General features: G+C 47.8%; 1 protein-coding gene across 2 annotated transcripts in view; it reads left to right on the top strand.

The window, feature by feature from the left end:
* The first annotated feature begins 7,635 nt into the window (after positions 1-7,635).
* Positions 7,636-17,599, top strand: part of NECAB2 (N-terminal EF-hand calcium binding protein 2) — a 103,200-nt gene continuing 93,236 nt past the window's right edge. The window contains exon 1 of one of the 2 annotated variants that reach the window (XM_068150457.1): positions 7,636-7,862. In XM_068150457.1, coding sequence (XP_068006558.1) covers positions 7,665-7,862 — 198 coding nt within the window. In that variant the 5' untranslated portion in view covers positions 7,636-7,664. The remainder of the gene's footprint in view (positions 7,863-17,599) is intronic. The other variant, XM_068150458.1, reaches the window with a different exon arrangement.

Here is a 17,599-nt window from a genome sequence, read left to right as displayed (position 1 = left end):
ATACATTGTCTCCTTCTGAAATATATAGGCCATAGGGTACACCTAGAAATTAAGAATGAAGGCATTATTGGATATACATCACAAATAGGTCTTTTACCACTTGGATTTTTGATTAACTTTGGATATTTTGTCCATATTCTTCCAGAAGTTACAAAGCTGGAGTTACCTGGAGTTTAATTGCCGCTGTGTGTCCTGCTCTCTGAAATCACTAAGTAGCAGAGGGAGGGTAAACCCCTTTGCATACCCACTGCTGGTGCTAGAAGAGGGGTTTCTCTGGAATTCCATGCCTGAGAATCCCCAAAAGATGCTGTTTGTCATAGAACTGAGTGCTCTGCACATTGACCTGGCAGCAGAAGCAGAGAGCCTGGGGTTTGCCAAGGTGTTTGTACAGAAACAATGTGGAGATCTCCATCACGATAGTTTGGACACTGTGTTATGTAATTATCTGGTTATGGACTGTACAGACACGTCTCCAGGGAGGTGGCAAGCTGTCTTGCCAGTCCTGAAGCACCAATCTGGACTTGCATAGGATGGTAAAGCTGTCAGGACAGGTTTTGCCATGGAAGAGCTTTGAGTTTCCAAAAGTATGATTCAATCCCCAATTAAGGTGTTAAAGCCCGGGTGCGTGTGACTTGGAGGTGCAGTTGGTGGTAGAAAGGTCAGAGCTGGGCTCTTTCAAGAGGACATGACCTCAAGTTGTGCCATGGGGAGGTTTAGGCTGGATATTAGGAATAATGTCTCTACTGAAAGAGTGGTCAGGCATTGGAACAGGCTGAGGTGGTGGAGTCACTGTCCCTGGAAGTGGTCAAGAAACATGTGGCCATGGCACATGAGACATGGTTTAGTGGCCGTGGTGATGTTAGGCTGATGGCTGGACTCAGTGATCTTAGAGGTTTTTTGCAACCAAACCTATTCTATGTTTCTCTGCTTCCTTCATTTCAGTAAAGAGATGGGGTGGGATGGGGAAAGATGGACAGATGCCTGGGTGTGCCGAGGTGTCACACAGAGGCTTTGTGCAAGTAGGGCAGCACCAAGACAGGGGGGGCCAACTGGGTAAAAAAAAAGACTTTCAGGGGTCCCAAAGTTGTTCATACACTTGCACCAATTCTGTGAACAGCTGTGGGTTTTATACTTCCAAGGAGAAAGGAGGAGACAACTTGAAAAATGTTGATGCACTCAACAAAATCTCTTGACATCAATATTCCATTTAGGAAACGCAAAGTTACGCTGCAAGGTCTGGTGGAAGACAGACTTTCAGCCTTCCCTGACGGGTCCACAGCAGCACAGCTCCATCTCCTGACTGCAATGCTCAGCAGCACCCAGATGAACAGTCTGTTAAGCTTGCTTTGAGACAGGTCCAGTTTTGTAGAGTCAAGGTCCCTTAAAAGATGAAGTAACACCTGTGGGGGTGGGATAGATTAAGACATCCCATAACCATCATTATTTCAGGTTCTCTGCATGGACCAGTAGGACTTTCCCTACCTCCAACCATCTTCTCCAAGTCTCATTTAAGCCAAATCTATTTCATAGAGTGAGGGCTACTGCCTGAGGGGGGCAGTCATCTGCTAGTAGCACCTTGGGCAGAGTCATCTGCTGGTAATACCTTGGTGCAATGAGTTCCTGACCTCAGCTGCAGTGTGCCAGGCCACTGACCTCTGCTGCCATCCTATGTCCCAGGGCTCTGCAGCACAAGTACCATGCAAACATCCTTTGTGCCCAAACCACTGGTGTATCCACATGTCCATGTGTGATGCTCTGACCTTTTAGCCTCATGATGTGGTTTTGAAATCTTAATTGTCCATCTTCCTCAACAGCACATAGCTTAGATTATCTTCAGAAATATGGTGTTTCTGCTTGTACAAGGGCTTGACCAGCCCTGCTTTTGTTCCCAAGCAGCCTGAATGCACCACTTTGGCTCTGGAAAGCTTGGATGAGAGTCAGTCCTTCAAAGACAAGATTGGTTTCTTGCAATGCAGATCAGTTCCACCCCCAGATTGGTTAGGAAACTGGATTTGTGCTGGACTCTGAGAAGTGTTTAAAGAGTGGCTACAAGGCAGATAGAGAGTCCCTTTTTACAAGGAGTTACATGAAAAAGATGAAGGTTGATGGGTACAAGTTGCTCCTGGGAGATTCTGCTTAGACACATGAGGGAAATGTTTCACAGCAAAGACAAACAGTCATTGGACTAATTTCCCCAGAGAAGTGGTGGAGTCCCCAACATGGCACTCTTTTAATATTCATCTGGACAGGGTGCTGGGCCATCTTGTCCAAGCTGTGCTTTTGGTTCCTTCCAAACCAGGATGCTATGATTCTGTGATTCTGATTTTAAGCTCACAAAACAGAGGGGTAGAAAGGTGGGCATTGATAGTAAGTAGAGACACAAAACTCATATTCTCATCAGTCACGCTGCTTTACCTTCATTACCCCATGAAGCCCAGCTGGGGAAATGGTCTGAAATGGCCCACACTGTACTTGTGAGAGGAGCTGCTTCAGGCGAGGGGACATGGGCTGTTGGGGAGCTCCAGCTCAGGAGATGAAGCCCCAGGTGTCACAAACAGCTGAAAGGCATGTCAGAGCCTTGCAGGACCCTGATCTCAGAGCACCGTTGGTGCTGGGCCCACGGAGGCTTTTGATTGCTGTGAGAAGATAAATGACCAGAAAACTGTGCTTTACCACAAGCCTCCTTGCAGCCTCAGCATCAGGCACTAGATGTCCTTGCATGCCGTGCTGCAGGCAGGCAGCCCTCCCGTGCCACACGGGCTGCAGGTGTGACACTTCCACGGGATGCTGGTGGCCCCTTCCCAGCTCTGCTTTTGCAAGATGAAGGCTACTTTGTGGGGGAGAGGCTCTTGTTTCTCTGCTCACCTTCATGCTTCCCTGGGGATGCCAGGTGCCTTGCTCTGAGGGGATGTTTTTGGTGAGATCCCAGTGAGCTCTCATCTGTGCATCCCAGCACCTGCAGCTTGAAGCTGCTTAATGGTGACCCCATTAAATTCTTTCAAGAGCAACCCTTCGTGGTGGGAAATCAATAGCTGCTTTGCAGGCCTGTTGTTGTCTCGGTGAAACCCATTAAATTACATGAGTTTGATCCTAAAGTGGCAAACACAGCAGCATTTGAAAATAACTTCACAGCCAGGAAACCAAATAATGTGCTCATGAAGTGACTTTGGAGGATTTTTTCGGGTGTGCCCAGCCATGAGCAGGCCTGGAGAAATGGAAGCTGTCACTCACCCAAACTCTTGGTGAACAATTGCTGAAGAGGTGCAAGATATAAATAATTTCCCCACAGCAAATAAGGACAACTTAAGTGTTGTGGGAAAAATGAATGTGCCTGGTGTTGGAGCAGTAAGGAGTGGCCTTGAGTGTGTTACTAAATTGATGCTTCCAGAGACCCAGGAGCCCACTGGAAGGAAGCAGGGATACTTGTGGATTCATGGAAACCAAGTAGAACCCTGGGGCCTGCTGGGGTTCTAGTTACTCCCTCCCAGTTTTGTATCATCAGCAAATTTGCTGAGGGTCCACTCCATCCCTTCATCCAGGTCGTTGATGAAGATGTTGAACAAGACTGGACCCAGTCTTGTTCCCCTGGGGAACACCACTAGCCACTGACCTGTCCAGGTCCTCGTCTATGATGCGTGCTTGTGGCAATACCTCCTCACCGCTGGGCATCCCATGTAGAAGCACCTCCACCTGTGTAGGTAACTACACCAGCAAGCCCTGGAGCTACATGGAACTTCTGGTCCTGAGTGTCCCCAGAGTGGGTCAGGTGCCACCTGGCAGCTGCTTGAGGGGCTCCTGAGTGCAGCACAGTGTGCCAGGCTCCTCTGGCATTTTCCACATCCGAGTTTTCTTCTGGCCACCCACAGAGCAGGTCAGGGCTGCTCCCACCCTCAGGCTCCAGTGTGGTGCTGGGGTTGTGTGAAGCAAGCCTGGCTTGTAGATTCAAGTCTCTTTCAGCACAGGTTTTGTGCCAAAATTTCTCATGTCCTGTGGCTTCTTCTTGCTTTGAGGACAAAGAGCAATGCTGCATGCAAAGAGATACACAGTCAGTGTGCCCTTCTGAAACACCTCCTTGTGTTTAGCCATGGGCTAAATATGTTTAAGAATCAGCAAGGTTTCTTTTCTATTCCTTTAAAGTGAACATCCCCTCAGGCAGCTCTCAGCCAGTGTCCTATCCATACCCTGGCTGTGCCTGGAGACCCTGCCCAGCCTCTGGCCAGCCTGGAGAGGAGGAGACTCAGGGGTGACCTTATTGCTCTCTACAACTACCTGAAGGGGGGTTGTAAACAGGCAGAGGTTGGTCTCTTCTCCCAGGCAGCCAGCACCAGAACAAGAGGACACAGTCTCAGGCTGCACCAGGGGAAGTTCAGGCTGGAGGTCAGGAGGAAGTTTTACACAGAGAGAGTGATTGCCCATTGGAATGAACTGCCCAGGGAGGTGGTGGAGTCGCCGTCACTGGAGGTGTTCAGGAGGAGACTTGATAGGGTGCTTGGTGCCATGGGTTAGTTGATTAGGGGGTGTTGGGTGATAGGTTGGACGCGATGATCTTGAAGGTCTCTTCCAACCTGGTCTGGTCTATTCTATTCTATTCTATTCTATTCTATTCTATTCTATTCTATTCTATTCTATTCTATTCTATTCTATTCTATTCTATTCTATTCTATTCTGCTTCTGTGGGGTACTGCAGAGGGAGTCCATCGTACATTGAAAGCTGCTTTACTGGGGAAATCTTCTTGTTCTCCCACAAATGTGATCAGAGGTGGGATCTACTGGGCAAAGGAAGGTCCCAGATGATCCAGATGATGAGAGGTCTGGAGCACAGCCCTGTGAGGAGAGGCTGAGGGAGCTGGGGTTGTTTAGCTTGGAGAAGAGGAGGCTCAGGGGAGACCTTATTGCTCTCTACCACTACCTGAAGGTAGGTTGTAGTCAGGTGGGGGTTGGTCTCTTCTCCCAGGCACCCAGCACCAGAACAAGAGGACACAGTGTCAAGCTGTGCTGGGGAGGTTTAGGCTGGAGGTGAGGAGAAAGTTCTTCCCAGAAAGAGTAATTGGCCATTGGAATGTGCTGCCCAGGGAGGTGGTGGAGTCACCATCACTGGAGGTGTTCAAAAAAGGATTGGCACGTGGCACTTGGTGCCATGGTTTAGTTAGCCATGAGATGTTGGGTGATAGGTTGGACTTGATGATCTCTGAGGTCTTTTCCAACCTTATTGATTGTATGATATTGCTGTAGTAATTAATTGTGAAGGGCATGAGCAATAGGAAAAATGCCAGTCTTTCTCTTCTTTCTTCTGCTATGAAGCAGCTCAATAGGTCCAATTTCAATACATCTACAGGCACTTTTGTGCATTAAAAATCATGTAAATTAACATTTTTATGGGAAGAACACGAGGTCAGCAATAAGAAAGGCTTTACTTTATCTAGGTGCAATAACTCAGTTGATTTTTAATTGGTGTTCATGCCCACACACAGGCTTATGAAACTCTGCAATTCCCCATTTCTGTGCTTTGTGAACTGTTAGATCATATCTCTGATATCTCATATCTCTGATGGGAGATCTACCAGGCATGAGAAACAAGGGTAATTTGGAAAGGTCACAAGAAATGGATTAGCTTATTCCAAGGGCCCTTAATAGTTCTGACCTAGATTACATGTGTGAAAAAAAATATTTTGGCCTGCTTTATGTCAACACTCTTGAGAGTAACCAACATGCAAGAAAAGTGTGCCATTATCTATTCCCTGCAGCCACACAATCCCAAGCTCTATCAAGTCCATGGCCTGTAATTGTAAGCCCAGGTATGACAGTTTGGGTGTTAAATGCAGAGCTGGGTAATTTCCCCTTAACACCCAACCAAAGAGGCTGAAAGCCACCAAAACAAACCAAACCATCACCAGAATGTATTTATCAACCATCAGCAGAAGGGGTTTTACCTTCTGCTTCCCTGTATCCCTGCAACTCATAATAACAGAACTACAATATCCTTTGGGGTTTAAGATTCTGATCCACAGCAGGACCTGGAGCAGAACTCCCAGTTCTCAATACCTGAAGTGGACTCAGCCCTTTATTGAGTGTGTCCCCCAAACCATGAGTTCTTCACCCCTCAGCTTGCAGAGGAGGGAGGGTTTGTTGTGTTTTCAGGAGTTAACATACATTGCAGGCGTGTGTGGTCTCCTCGGGTCTCCTTCAGTTCAGACTGCTGTGTTCCCTGGGTGGTGTTGACAGTGTGGCATTTTCCAGCTGTCATATCGATCCCTTATAAAGTCCCCTGGTGAGCACATGTTGCCTTTTAATGAACAGAAATTAATGCAGGGACTGAAGCAACCTTTCAGCCTCCAGCCTGGGCTGGAGCCTGCTGCTCTGCATAACTGCCACCTCTGTAACAGGGTTGCCATTTCTTCTTCCTGCCACAGAACCATTGGATTAGCCTCAAGCCCTGGGTCATTAGGAAACATTAGTAAGTTGTATGTGACATTTTGCACTAAGTGAGGCTGCAGGTCCCGCCTGTTGGAAGATTTTAATTAAATCAAGCTCCCTGCTATGTGCAGAGGGGCAGGAGGGAGAAGGCAGGATTCAAAAGGGAGATGAAAGCTGCTCCCTGCCTGCCATGCCAGGGTGCAGGCAGGACTTCTGCTCTCTCTTGGACCTGTCTTTCAGAGAAGCCCTTGGATTCTTTAGGTGGCTTCTCATCTCAAATTACAGCACGTGTTTAGAGCTTCTGCTCCAAAGGCTTTTCCAGAAGCTGCTGGAGAATGCAGAGCACAACACCTGGATAAGCTTTCTATGAAAGCCTGTAGAGCAAACATCACCACTGATGGTGGTGAAGCGATGCTTTTTCCTGAGCATCCCATGCATCAGGCAGGAAAAACTGCTGGGCTGAGACCAGACTTGAAACTGGATGGCAATAGCCTTTTCTTGGGATCTTCGAGTTTCTGTCTTGGAGCTGATAGTGAGGAGAATAGGTCTGATCTCTCCCAGCCTTCAACAACCTTCCTGTCCTCACTGAAGCCTTCACTGATAAGACCCTCCAAGAGGGTCTAGGTCTGAGGTTTCTGGCTTTGATGCCTTTCTGAGTCTGAACTCAAACTGGGAGCATTTCCTCACGTGTGAAGGTGCAGATGTAGATCTTGAGTGGTTGAGTGTAGTTGAGCACAGAAGAAACACAAAGGAGAATCACACATGATTAGAAATTAGAAATACCTGCCCAGGTGAGCACTGTGTTAGCTCTGTAGCCAGGAATGCTGCAATATCCCAGCTGGAATCACTGGCTTGTCATTATATAGAGACTTTCTGGAGTAGGGGTTGGGGGGTCAGGGGCAAGTTTTATTTCCTAGCAAGAAATTCATTCACTGCTGTCCTTGCAGGAGCTGCTAGAATCTGTTGTGGGGTTAGGGAGGCTGCAGAGGGAAGAGGGCATGTGAGAGGAATGCTCTTTTTAGGTTAAAAACACACAAACCCCCAAAATAAGAAGGGTGTTTTGTGTTGAGGCTGTATGAGGCTACTCTAGGTTGATCTCCACCCAACCAAAAATACCTCACTTACTCTTCGGGCAGGTGTCCTCCTGCCGCCCGGTTCCGCCCGCTGCCCGCGGTGTGAGAAGGAGGGGGAGGAGTAGGAGGTGGGAGGAGGGGGGAGCCCCCAGCTCCGGCATGAGGCCGGGCTGAGCGATGTGCGAGCAGGCAGCGCGGTACTGCCGGGCCGGTGTGCAGAGGCTGCTGCGCAAGCCGCCGCCGGCGCTCCGGGGGCTGGACGGGCTGCTGCGCTGGGTCGGGGCCAGGATGGGCGACAAGAGCCTCACCGAGAGGGAGCTGCTCAGCTCGGGAGCCGCCGCCGAGCAGAGGAAGGGCACCTCCGTCATCCTCGATGTGAGTGAGTGGTCCCCGCGTCCCGCACCCCGGGGCCCGGCTGGTGGCACGCCGGCTGCTGCCCCCCTCCCTGCTGCCTTCCTCCCTGCCCGAATACTGCACCGTTTTGGAGTCGGGGTTATTCCTCGGATCCTGCATTCCTGCACCGGCTGGGGGCGGGTTGTACCCGGGTCCTGCAACCCCTTTTCCCGGTCCTGCATCCCCTGGACCAGTGGGGATGGGGTTGCACTGTAGGTCCTTAATCCTGATAATGTTGGGCTCAATCCCATCCTGCTCGTACTTGTACTTGTCCTGCAACCCCCAACTGAACAAACCCTCTCTGCCCGGGAGCCTGTATCCCCTCTTTGCCGGGGTCCTGCATGCCCCTTACCAGGGTCCCGCACCCATCCCACCAGCACGGAGTCGGTGTGATTTCCTGTGTCTTGCATTCTCGGGTCCAGCCCCTCCCGGCCCGGCTGAGTAAAAGACTGCACCGCGGCTCCTGTGTCCCCTTGATCAGCTCACGAGAGTGCACTGTGGTTCCTACACCCTCGTTGCCAGATCCTGCACCCCGCAACCGGCTTGACATCAGGGTTATTCCTTGGCCGGTTGTGGATGAGGGGGACAGCCCAAGTCCTGCATCTCCCGGCAGGCTGGGTGCAGTGGTGCCCAGATCTGGCAACCCTTTTGCAGATAAGGTGCCCCATATCTTTTCAGGAATGGGATAGCAATTCGAATCCTGCACTCACTTGTCCAGCTCTTGCACCCTCTAAACTGAGTGGGCACTAGGGGTGCAGCCTGCATCTCCTTGCCCTGCACGCTCTGGGACAGGTGGGAATAAGGTGCACCTCGGTCCCACATCTCCTGGACGGCTGGGCACAGAAGTACAGTGTGGATTCTGTACCCTCTTTCGTGGGTCCTGCACCCCCAAAAGTGGTGAGGCATGAAGGTGCAGCCTGGGTCTTGCATTTAGCCCGCATTCTGTACCCCAGTCCCTGAAGTTGTAAGGGTCTGTGTTAGCAGGAGCTGGGCAGCGTGGTTCCGGATACCTGTGGGTGTGTGTGACCCGGGGTTTGGTTCGCTTCTGTTCTGTTCTGTTCTATTCTATTCTATTCTATTCTACCCAGGTTTGGCGGGGACAGGCAGGGGTGTGCTTAGTGCCTGCGCTGTGGTATTTACAGACGTCTTGATTAGGGAGCTAACGAGGCTATAGGCACTTAAATGAACTGGGACAGTGGGGTGGAATCAACCGGAGCGCAAAGGATGTAACAACACAGTCATTATGCAGCATCTAGTAATTAAACACATAGACCCTCTGCTTTACTATCTCCAAGCTTTAAAAAACCCCAAAGTAGTGAATGCAAAAATAAACTGCTGAGGCATTTGCTGTAGTAAAGGATAACTCATGCTCTCCTCCAGACTCCTTGGAGTTAGGCAGTAGTAGCTTTTCCAGGCACACCTTCATGTCTTCTAAAGAATTTGGTAAATCTTCTCCCACGTCCTTGGTGGGCATTGGCATGGGCTGGTGAGCCCAAGCCTCATTACAGCTCTGAGCACCCTGGCCTGTTAGGTACTTCTGGGCCCAGAATGAACCACTGTGTCTGGGTCTACTGAGGTACCAAAAGCAGACTGGGGAGCAGAAACCTTGATGGATGGTCCTGCCTGGTGAGATGGGCTGGCAGATGGAGAGCAGTGGGGTTGTGGGAAATGCTGCTGCATGGAGAAACTGAAAGGACAAATCCAACTAGGGCCCCTATGTCCTTTGAGTTGTTTGAGTATTTTGTTTAGGATGGTGTGAGGTTTTTGTTGTTGTTTTCAATTTTTTTTGCTTTGTTTTGCTGGTTTTTTTTTCTTTACCTCCCCTGAAGTTACAAACATTTTACAACAATCTGGAATCTGAACTTCAGAGCAGAAATTACACTGGGAAACAATGCTAAGTTTGTACAAAAGGTTCTTGAGTTAGGACTGGTTTTTCAGCAATAATGGTATCTTTTCTGTTCAATTTTACCATCTTTAAATAGATTTTTTTCCCCCCCCCACCACCACTTTGAGGTCTGAGCTGAGAAAATGAGCCATGAACTTTCAGAATGGCTTGCTGGGTGGGAAGTACAATAGAGCCGGCTGTGCAGCTCCTGATCTTTTTTTTCCTGTCACAATGGGACCAGGAGCCCTTTCTCACCTACTGAAAGTAGAAATGGATGCTGGAAATGTAAGGTTTGAAGTTATTTCCCTCCTCCCTTAGAAATAATTTCACTCTTTTCTTTTCCTCCAGCTACAATTGAACCACCAATTGAAGCCGTGGCTTCACTGTAATAGGCTCCTCAAGTGCACTGGGAGACCCTCTCCTTTCATACAAAGCCTAAAGACAGGAACATGCATTTAGGTTAATTTTCACACATTAGCAGGAAAGTTTCCAATTAACTCATTCATATGTTTCATTACTTGGATGTGCTGGGGAGGCAGCAAGTTCCAGCCAGGCAGCAGTGCAGCTCTTTGGTGGGTGTGGATGAATTCAAAGACCTAGGAGGTTGTATATTTAGCCAACAGGTTTGTGTGAGCTGCTGTGCTGTGTGGGCAGTTCACTGGGGCTGGGGGAGGAGGGGCATGCTTGTGTTTGGTTATGAATGTTGGATAAAGTCACATAGTCACTTTTTCTTTCTTCTCTCTTCTGGCTTTCTTTTGTCTTGACCATCCCCAGTGTGCATGTTCTGACTCCTCCAGATCATGGGGGTAGTTGCTGGGTCAGTACAAAGTTCTTCATGCCCTTTCCACCAGAGAAATGAAACAAGGCTGAGGAAGAACAAAATACAGAAAGGGAGTCAGGTGTCTCTACCATCACAGAATAGTAGGGATTGGAAGGGACCTCTGGAGATCACCTAGCCCAACCCCATTGCCAAAGCAGGTTCTCCTATGGCAAGCAACATAGGAGTACGTTGAGGTGAGTCTTGAAAAGAGAAAGAGACTGCACAACCTCTCTGGCTAGCCTGTTCCAGTACTCTTTCAACCTCACAGCAATGATTCTTTTCCTCACCTTGAGGCAAAACTGGCTGGAGGTTAGGAAGAAGTTCTACACAAAGAGAGTGATTGCCCATTGGAATGGGCTGCCCAGGAAGGTGGTGGAGTCACCATCATTGGAGGTGATCAGGAGGAGACTTGATAGGGTGCTTGGTTGCATGGTTTAGTTGATTAGGTGGTGTTGGATGATAGGTTGGACGTGATGATCTTGAAGGTCTCTTCTAACCTGGTTTATTCTATTCTGACTTCCTGGGTTCCAGTTTGTATCTGTTGTCCCTTGTTCCATCACTGGGCACCAGTGAAAAGAGACTGGCCCCATCTTCTTGACACCCTTAAGGTATTTGTAAGCAATGATCACATCCCCTCTCAACCTTCTCTTCTCCAGGGTAAACAGCCCAGGTCTCTCAGCCTTTCCTTATAAGGGAGATGCTCTATTCCCTTTAATTATCCTCATAGGCTCTGTTGAACTTTCTCCAGTAGTTCCCTGTTGCTCTTGAACTGGGCAGCCCAGAAATGGACACAATACTCCAGATGTGGCCTCACCAGGGTAGAGCAGAGGGGCAGAAAAGCCTCCTTCAGCCTGGCTGCTGGCACTTGGAGGATAAATCTTAACCTTGAGCTAGTGTTTCAGCATTGTTCTTTCAGTTTGCCTGTGTCATTTTAGGTAAGGGAATAAAAAAAGGTTGACTCATGTTTACTAGTTGAGTTCAAAATCATAGGCTTCCAAGGGTAAAACAGCAGTTAAAACTACAGATCAACTAAACCCTGGAAGAAAATGAATGAAGAAGATAATTAAGTCCATTGCCTAAAATAGGCAGCAAGTAAAACAGACTAGGGAGTGACAGACACTCTTCAGAGGTGATGTGTCGGTCTAGGAACCTGGAAAACATCACTTTGCATTTAATGGTCAGCTCTTTCAACATCACTCGAATCAGCAGAAGGGGCTGGGGTGGAGCAAAGGATTTGTACCCATCCTCTGCTTGCCCTTGGGTGTCTGTCTCAAGGTGGCTGTTCCCTGGGTCTGGATGGCACATGGCTGCTCCATCTGTGAGAGCCACAAGCTCAGGGTTGGCAGCATGTGTGATCTGCTGTAGCTGACTAGTGTCTATCTGCTGTTTATGATGTGAGGTTGTGGTAACGCTACCTTCCTTCTCTGCTGTCTGGACTGCTTGAAGGTGCCCTGGGCTTCAATCTGCACTCAGGAGGTCAAAACCCCATCCCTGGAGGTTTTTAAGGCCAGGTTGCATGGAGCTCTGAGCAATGTGATCTAGTGTGAGGTGTCCTTGCCCATGGCAGGGAGGTTTGAACTAGATGATCCTTGAGATCCCTTCCAGCCCTGACAATTCTATGATTATTAAAAGGAAGCTGAAACTATCTGAGTCCTGCTTAAATCCACATGTCATGACTGACATTTCCAGCCCAGAACAAAACCTCACAGGAGTTATGGAAAGGAGAATATAGCATCTGTGTGTGTATGTAAACCTGTATCAGATCATATTTACTGAGTGTGAATGAGTCCACACACAGACCAATACCAGAGAGGTATCGGCTCTTTCTGGGAGCACTTCAGTCCTGACTAGTTATCCTTACTCATTTCTTCCTATCTTTGTGTCACTGTCAGAAACCTATGTTGACCATAGTGTGAGCTCCAGCTTGGGTAAAACCTGGTCAGTAACAGCAGCAGCAAGCAGAGATGCCACATTTGGTTTACACCAGGGAGAGCCCACTGCAGACCTCATCTCCTACTTGAGATCTAAAATAAGGGCCAGCCTCGGGTATGAGACAGCATCCCTGTGGTAGCACTGTGATTTCCAAGGGGTGGTGACATCTCTGCTGCCTTTCTGGGTTTGCCAGTAATTCATTGCTTCTGGGCTTTGTTTTGAATACCCCTGTGTAAAGCAGTGTCATTCATTTTAGATCCCTTTTCTACCTTCTTCAACAAGGTCAGAAAGATCATTTCTCATTTCAAATCCAACTCTTCTGCTTATGACTCCTCCTGCACCCTCTCCTACACGATCAAATCTAATTTGCACTTCTTCAGCCCCAGAGGACTGAGCGAGGTGTTTGGACAGGAGATGCAGAGGATTTAGTTTATGCCAAGGGTATGTCCCCAAATGTAGATCTAAGAACTGGCACAGTTTGCTGGCTGCTTTGTCAGTGATGAAGTTTCCAGTGCAACACAAATGAACAAAGCTATTGCAGTCACAGGGATCCTTTCTCTGTCCCCTTCTGCTTTAACTTGTTCCCTTCTGTTTTTAAGATTGGTTCACTTCCCTTCTTGTGTCCTCATTTACTTCCTCACTTCTCTGAGTGAACTGGGAGAACTATTTTTTTCCTCCTTCATCCTCTCTACATGAAATCCATAGTTTGAAATTGTCCCCTTGAGCCATGCTGGCAGGGGGCAGCTGAAAATCAGGGACAGGGGCTAGCTGGGCTCTGTGCATTCACAAATTCTCACTTCAAGATACATAATCATGTGGAAAAATTCATCCTCTTCAGAGCTCTGTAAGTGAGCTCTTGAACTGGAGCTGTACCCAGGGCCAGTGCTGATGGGAAAGTAACTCCTAGTGCTGTGTAGGTGGTAACATCAAATGCAACTCTTCCCTATCTCATGCAACTTTTATTTAGGACATCTAGACGAAGGAGAAGGTGAGAGTGAAAGGAGAGTCTAGGATGTGGTGTTACCTGCTGTTCTCTGGGGGAAGCTTTGGAGTGGGAAAAATACCATGAAACCTGGAGTTCTCTAACATCCTTGCTTTGGAAGAGAAGCCACTCTCCCATCCAGGGAGAGTATTTCCATGCCATTGGAATATTTGTTACTGAATCACCTGAATCAAACCTTTCTCCTTGCAGGGGGAAAGCTCATTAGCCTGATGATGTTTAATGATGCAGTCCAAAGTGGCAAAGCTTTGGGTCATTATTTTCTCACATTAGTGCTGGAAAGAGCAGCACAGAGAGGCTGTAGGAGAGGAAATTCCTAATAGTAGCTTGGATTAGAGAGCTAAAGGCCATCACACATGATATAAATCCTTGTCTTGTCTCCAAATTAGGTGTTGAGACTTGCAGGGAGAGGAATGGAGAGGAAGAACAGGAATGTAGGAGCACATTGAGCAGGTGAATTCAGTTTGTAGGTGTGTCTGGCTATCTGGATGCTTTCTTCACCCATACACTTTCCTCACCTGGGAGACTTAGATTTTTGTTTGTCTTCAGTTCTGCATCAAGATCATGATGGAAAAGACAGTTCTAGCTCAGCTGCATTCAGCATCATATTAACCTGCTGAAAGGATAATAAACTCTACAAAGCCTGTAATAATTCTTGGGCTTGTTAGGGAGTGAATTTAATAAAGTCTCAGAGAAAGCCTCCATTAAGCAGCCTCCAGCATCACACATTCTCATCCAGGAGCTTTGGGAAGGCAGAACTGAATGTTTAAATTTGAAGCCATCAATTTGTTTTCCATTTTATTATTACCACCAGCTTTTGGAATTGCTTGCTTCTGCCAGCCCAATATCTGCAGTAGCCATTTGAGAGTGCAGCAGAAATGTACATTTTTTAAAAGCTCTTGGAAATCTTGACTGAGGCTCCTTGTCCTGAAGAAAATGGAGTTTCTACTCATCTAAACACCTGGTGAATGGAACAAGTAAGCTGCAGACAGCAGGCTGCATGCATTGCCTTGGTAAATCTGATTAAATGGGTTGATCTGTTTCTGCATTGTGGGCGTCCTGGGGGCTCACCCTGTGCTTCAGGAGACTTGCTGATTAGGTTTAAAGCATGGCTCAAGGGGGAGATGGTTGCTTCAGTACTTTTGGGATGGGATAATTTCTCATTTACCATCTAAAAGTAGTGCATTGCTCTGAGGTTGGAGAACTGGGGGTGATGGGGTGATGAAGTGGAAAGAGCATCCCAGCTCAGGCTCTGCGGTGCTGCCGGCTCCTGTTTCTAAAGCCCTTGGCCACTGGGGACCATACTGGGCTGTGGTGGAGGCAGAGGCAGCCAATCACTGCTGAGGGCCTGGCAGGACAGGGTGTTTCTCCATCAATATTTAATGACTTCCATTGTCATTGACCTCCTCATTTTGCTACCCTAAGTCTAAGTGACTTGGCTGCTGAAAACAGCAGTAATGGAGTTCTGCAAGCCTGCAGAGAGCAACTGAGAGATGGGCCAGCTTCACAGCTTCTGTGCTGGAGGTGATGCAGAATCCTTCTTTATCTCCCCTTCTTCCTGCAACTCATTGGAGCTTTCCTTCCCTAAGCTTCTTGGGGGTCTGGTACTGTGCTGCCCCACTGGCCTATAGGGGAGCTGTGAGGGGTTTTCCATCACCAGATCTTACACTTTTCCTTCAGAAAACCAGGACACAGGTTATGCATTCCTGCATGGCCTGTCCTAGGTGAACCTGCTTTGGACTAGGCAAACTCCAGAAGCCCTCTTCCAACCCCTATAATTCTGTAATTCTGTGAAAGCACACCACATCAGCTAACTCAAGATATGAATGGAGGGCATCTTCTTGTTGTGTGTGGGAGGGCACCCTTGTTTTCTGAGTGAGAGCATAAATCCTGGGTCTTCACAGAAGCAGCACATTTGGCTGCATTACCAATCTATCACGGTGTATATTATGTCTCCCCCAGCCTCCAGTGTTCCTGCCTTGATGTACTGCCTGCCTCTGCTGGCAGATGACTTTATCTAAAATTGCTTTCCCTCCAGGTGTCTTGTTTTAAATTTCTGTGTGTGTGCACATTTAAGAGGGTCCAATTAACTTGAAAGAATAAATCTTGCTCATTAGCAATAAAAACTAAACAGCTTGGTCCAGTAGAATAAAACTTGGTAGGTAAAACAGCTGATGAGATCTTCCATCAACGTGTTCATTCACAAGCAGTCATACTTTCTAGGAGCATCTGGAAGAGTTAAAGCCCTAAAAAGTTCACTTAGTGAGTCTGGACAGAAATACTTCCATTTATCAACATTTTTTTCCATTTCTTTTTCCCCCCCCCCCCTCTTGCTCCAACTATTCATTGCAAGGTTGGTGGCTCTGCAGAGCAGAGTGCTGCAGACTGAGCCTTTCTCCTAGTTGAAGTTACATTTTATCTTTTTCTTCTTTTCTTTTTTCTTTCCATTCTCCCTCTGCCAACTGTGCCTAGAGTGGTGGCCATCTGCCACAGGACATTAAAACAGACATCACTGTTTCTTGGTTAGGCTTGATGTCTTTGTGTCAAAACAGTGAAAGCAGTAGGAAAAGGATGTGGCAATGGAATAAAAAGCCCAGGAATAAGCAGCACCTTGTCTGGAGGTGCTCATGAGGAATTGGGGTGTCCAAACCATGAAAAGAGAGCTATTTCATCCTCTTGGCAGGGTGTATTAGTCACGGCTCAGTGATGTGTACCAAAGCCACAGGGCTTGCTGGGGTCCTGCCTGACTTTATTCTTTCTTCCCACAGACTAGCTATGACTGCCTGGCCTTTCCAAACTCATATTTAACCTCAATGATGTCCACACATATGGGGATGGGTAGGATTCTCCCAGTTGGCCTAAAACAAAATGAAAGTCAGCCCAAGAAATAAAGCAATTCTGGACTCATCACAAGCTGTCATCATTGTAGGGCTTTGATGATCATCTGTTGATGCTGGGACTGTAATTCCTACCCTTTGGGTTTGCCCTAAGCAGAGGGTGTTTGCCTCTGCTGAAGTACACCAGAAAGTCCAGCTTTGACTTTGCCCTCTGCAGCCTTGGAGGAAATATGGCCAGAGGAAAGATTAATATTCTTTAATTAAGTCATATTTGCTTAAATACCACATTCTGCAATTCGGTTTTGTCTCTTGGGTTTCTTGTTCCATGCAGCAGCTTCTCTTCTGGCATATACATCTTTTTTTTGGGTAATGATTTTATGACCCAGAAAAGAAGAGATTCCATTTCATGGCTGACTCTGATCTGTCCTGTTGGTGCTTTTATTCCCTCCGCAGGGAAATTTCTTTGTGCAGCCAAAAATCTCTGCTCTTGCTTAAATTAATAGGGTCAGGCCTGAAGAGATGATGAGAATGCTCTCTCTTTTTCTGCCTGGTTTATCAGCATGTGATTTTTTTTTTTGGGGGGGGGGGGGGAGTAATTTATGGCCAAACCTGTGCTAGGGGCTATTTTTGGCAGAAAAACCTATACAATTTTCAACCCTTGCACAAGGCTTTTGCTATTAATTGCATTGTTTCAGGGGACTATTCCTCAGATGCGACTAGGCAGAAAAATCATGGTGGTTGTTGCTGCTTTCCTCCCTGACAAATGCTCCTGTACTACACTTTATTGCATTTTACTTATTTAGAATAAAAATCTCATGTTGTTGGACTCTGCCCATCTGTCCAGCCTGTCGAGGTCCCTCTGGAGAGCCTCTCTACCCTCCAGCAGATCAACTCCTGCCCCCAGCTTGGTGTCATCAGCAAATTTACTGATAATGGACTCAGTGCCCTCATCCAGATCATCAATAAAGATGTTAAAGGGCATGGGGCCCAGCACTGATCCTTGGGGCACACCACTAGTGACTGGCCACCAGCTGGATGTGGCACCATTCACCACCACTCTCTGGGCTTGGCCATCCAGCCAGTTCCTAACCCATCGCAGTGTGCTCCCATCCAAGCCATGGGCTGACAGCTTGGTCAGCAGTTTGCTATGGGGGACGGTGTCAAAGGCCTTGCTGAGGTCCAGGTAGACCACATCCACAGCCTGCCCCACATCCACCAGGCAGTCACCTGATTATAGAAGGAGAT

This window comes from Melanerpes formicivorus, unplaced genomic scaffold, assembly GCF_026170545.1.
Source record: "Melanerpes formicivorus ecotype bairdi unplaced genomic scaffold, bMelFor1.0.p_v2 SCAF_20, whole genome shotgun sequence".
Classification (NCBI taxonomy): Eukaryota; Metazoa; Chordata; class Aves; order Piciformes; family Picidae; genus Melanerpes; species Melanerpes formicivorus.
The sequence above is the reverse complement of the archived record's forward strand: the minus strand, read 5'-3'. Positions and strand labels throughout refer to the sequence as shown.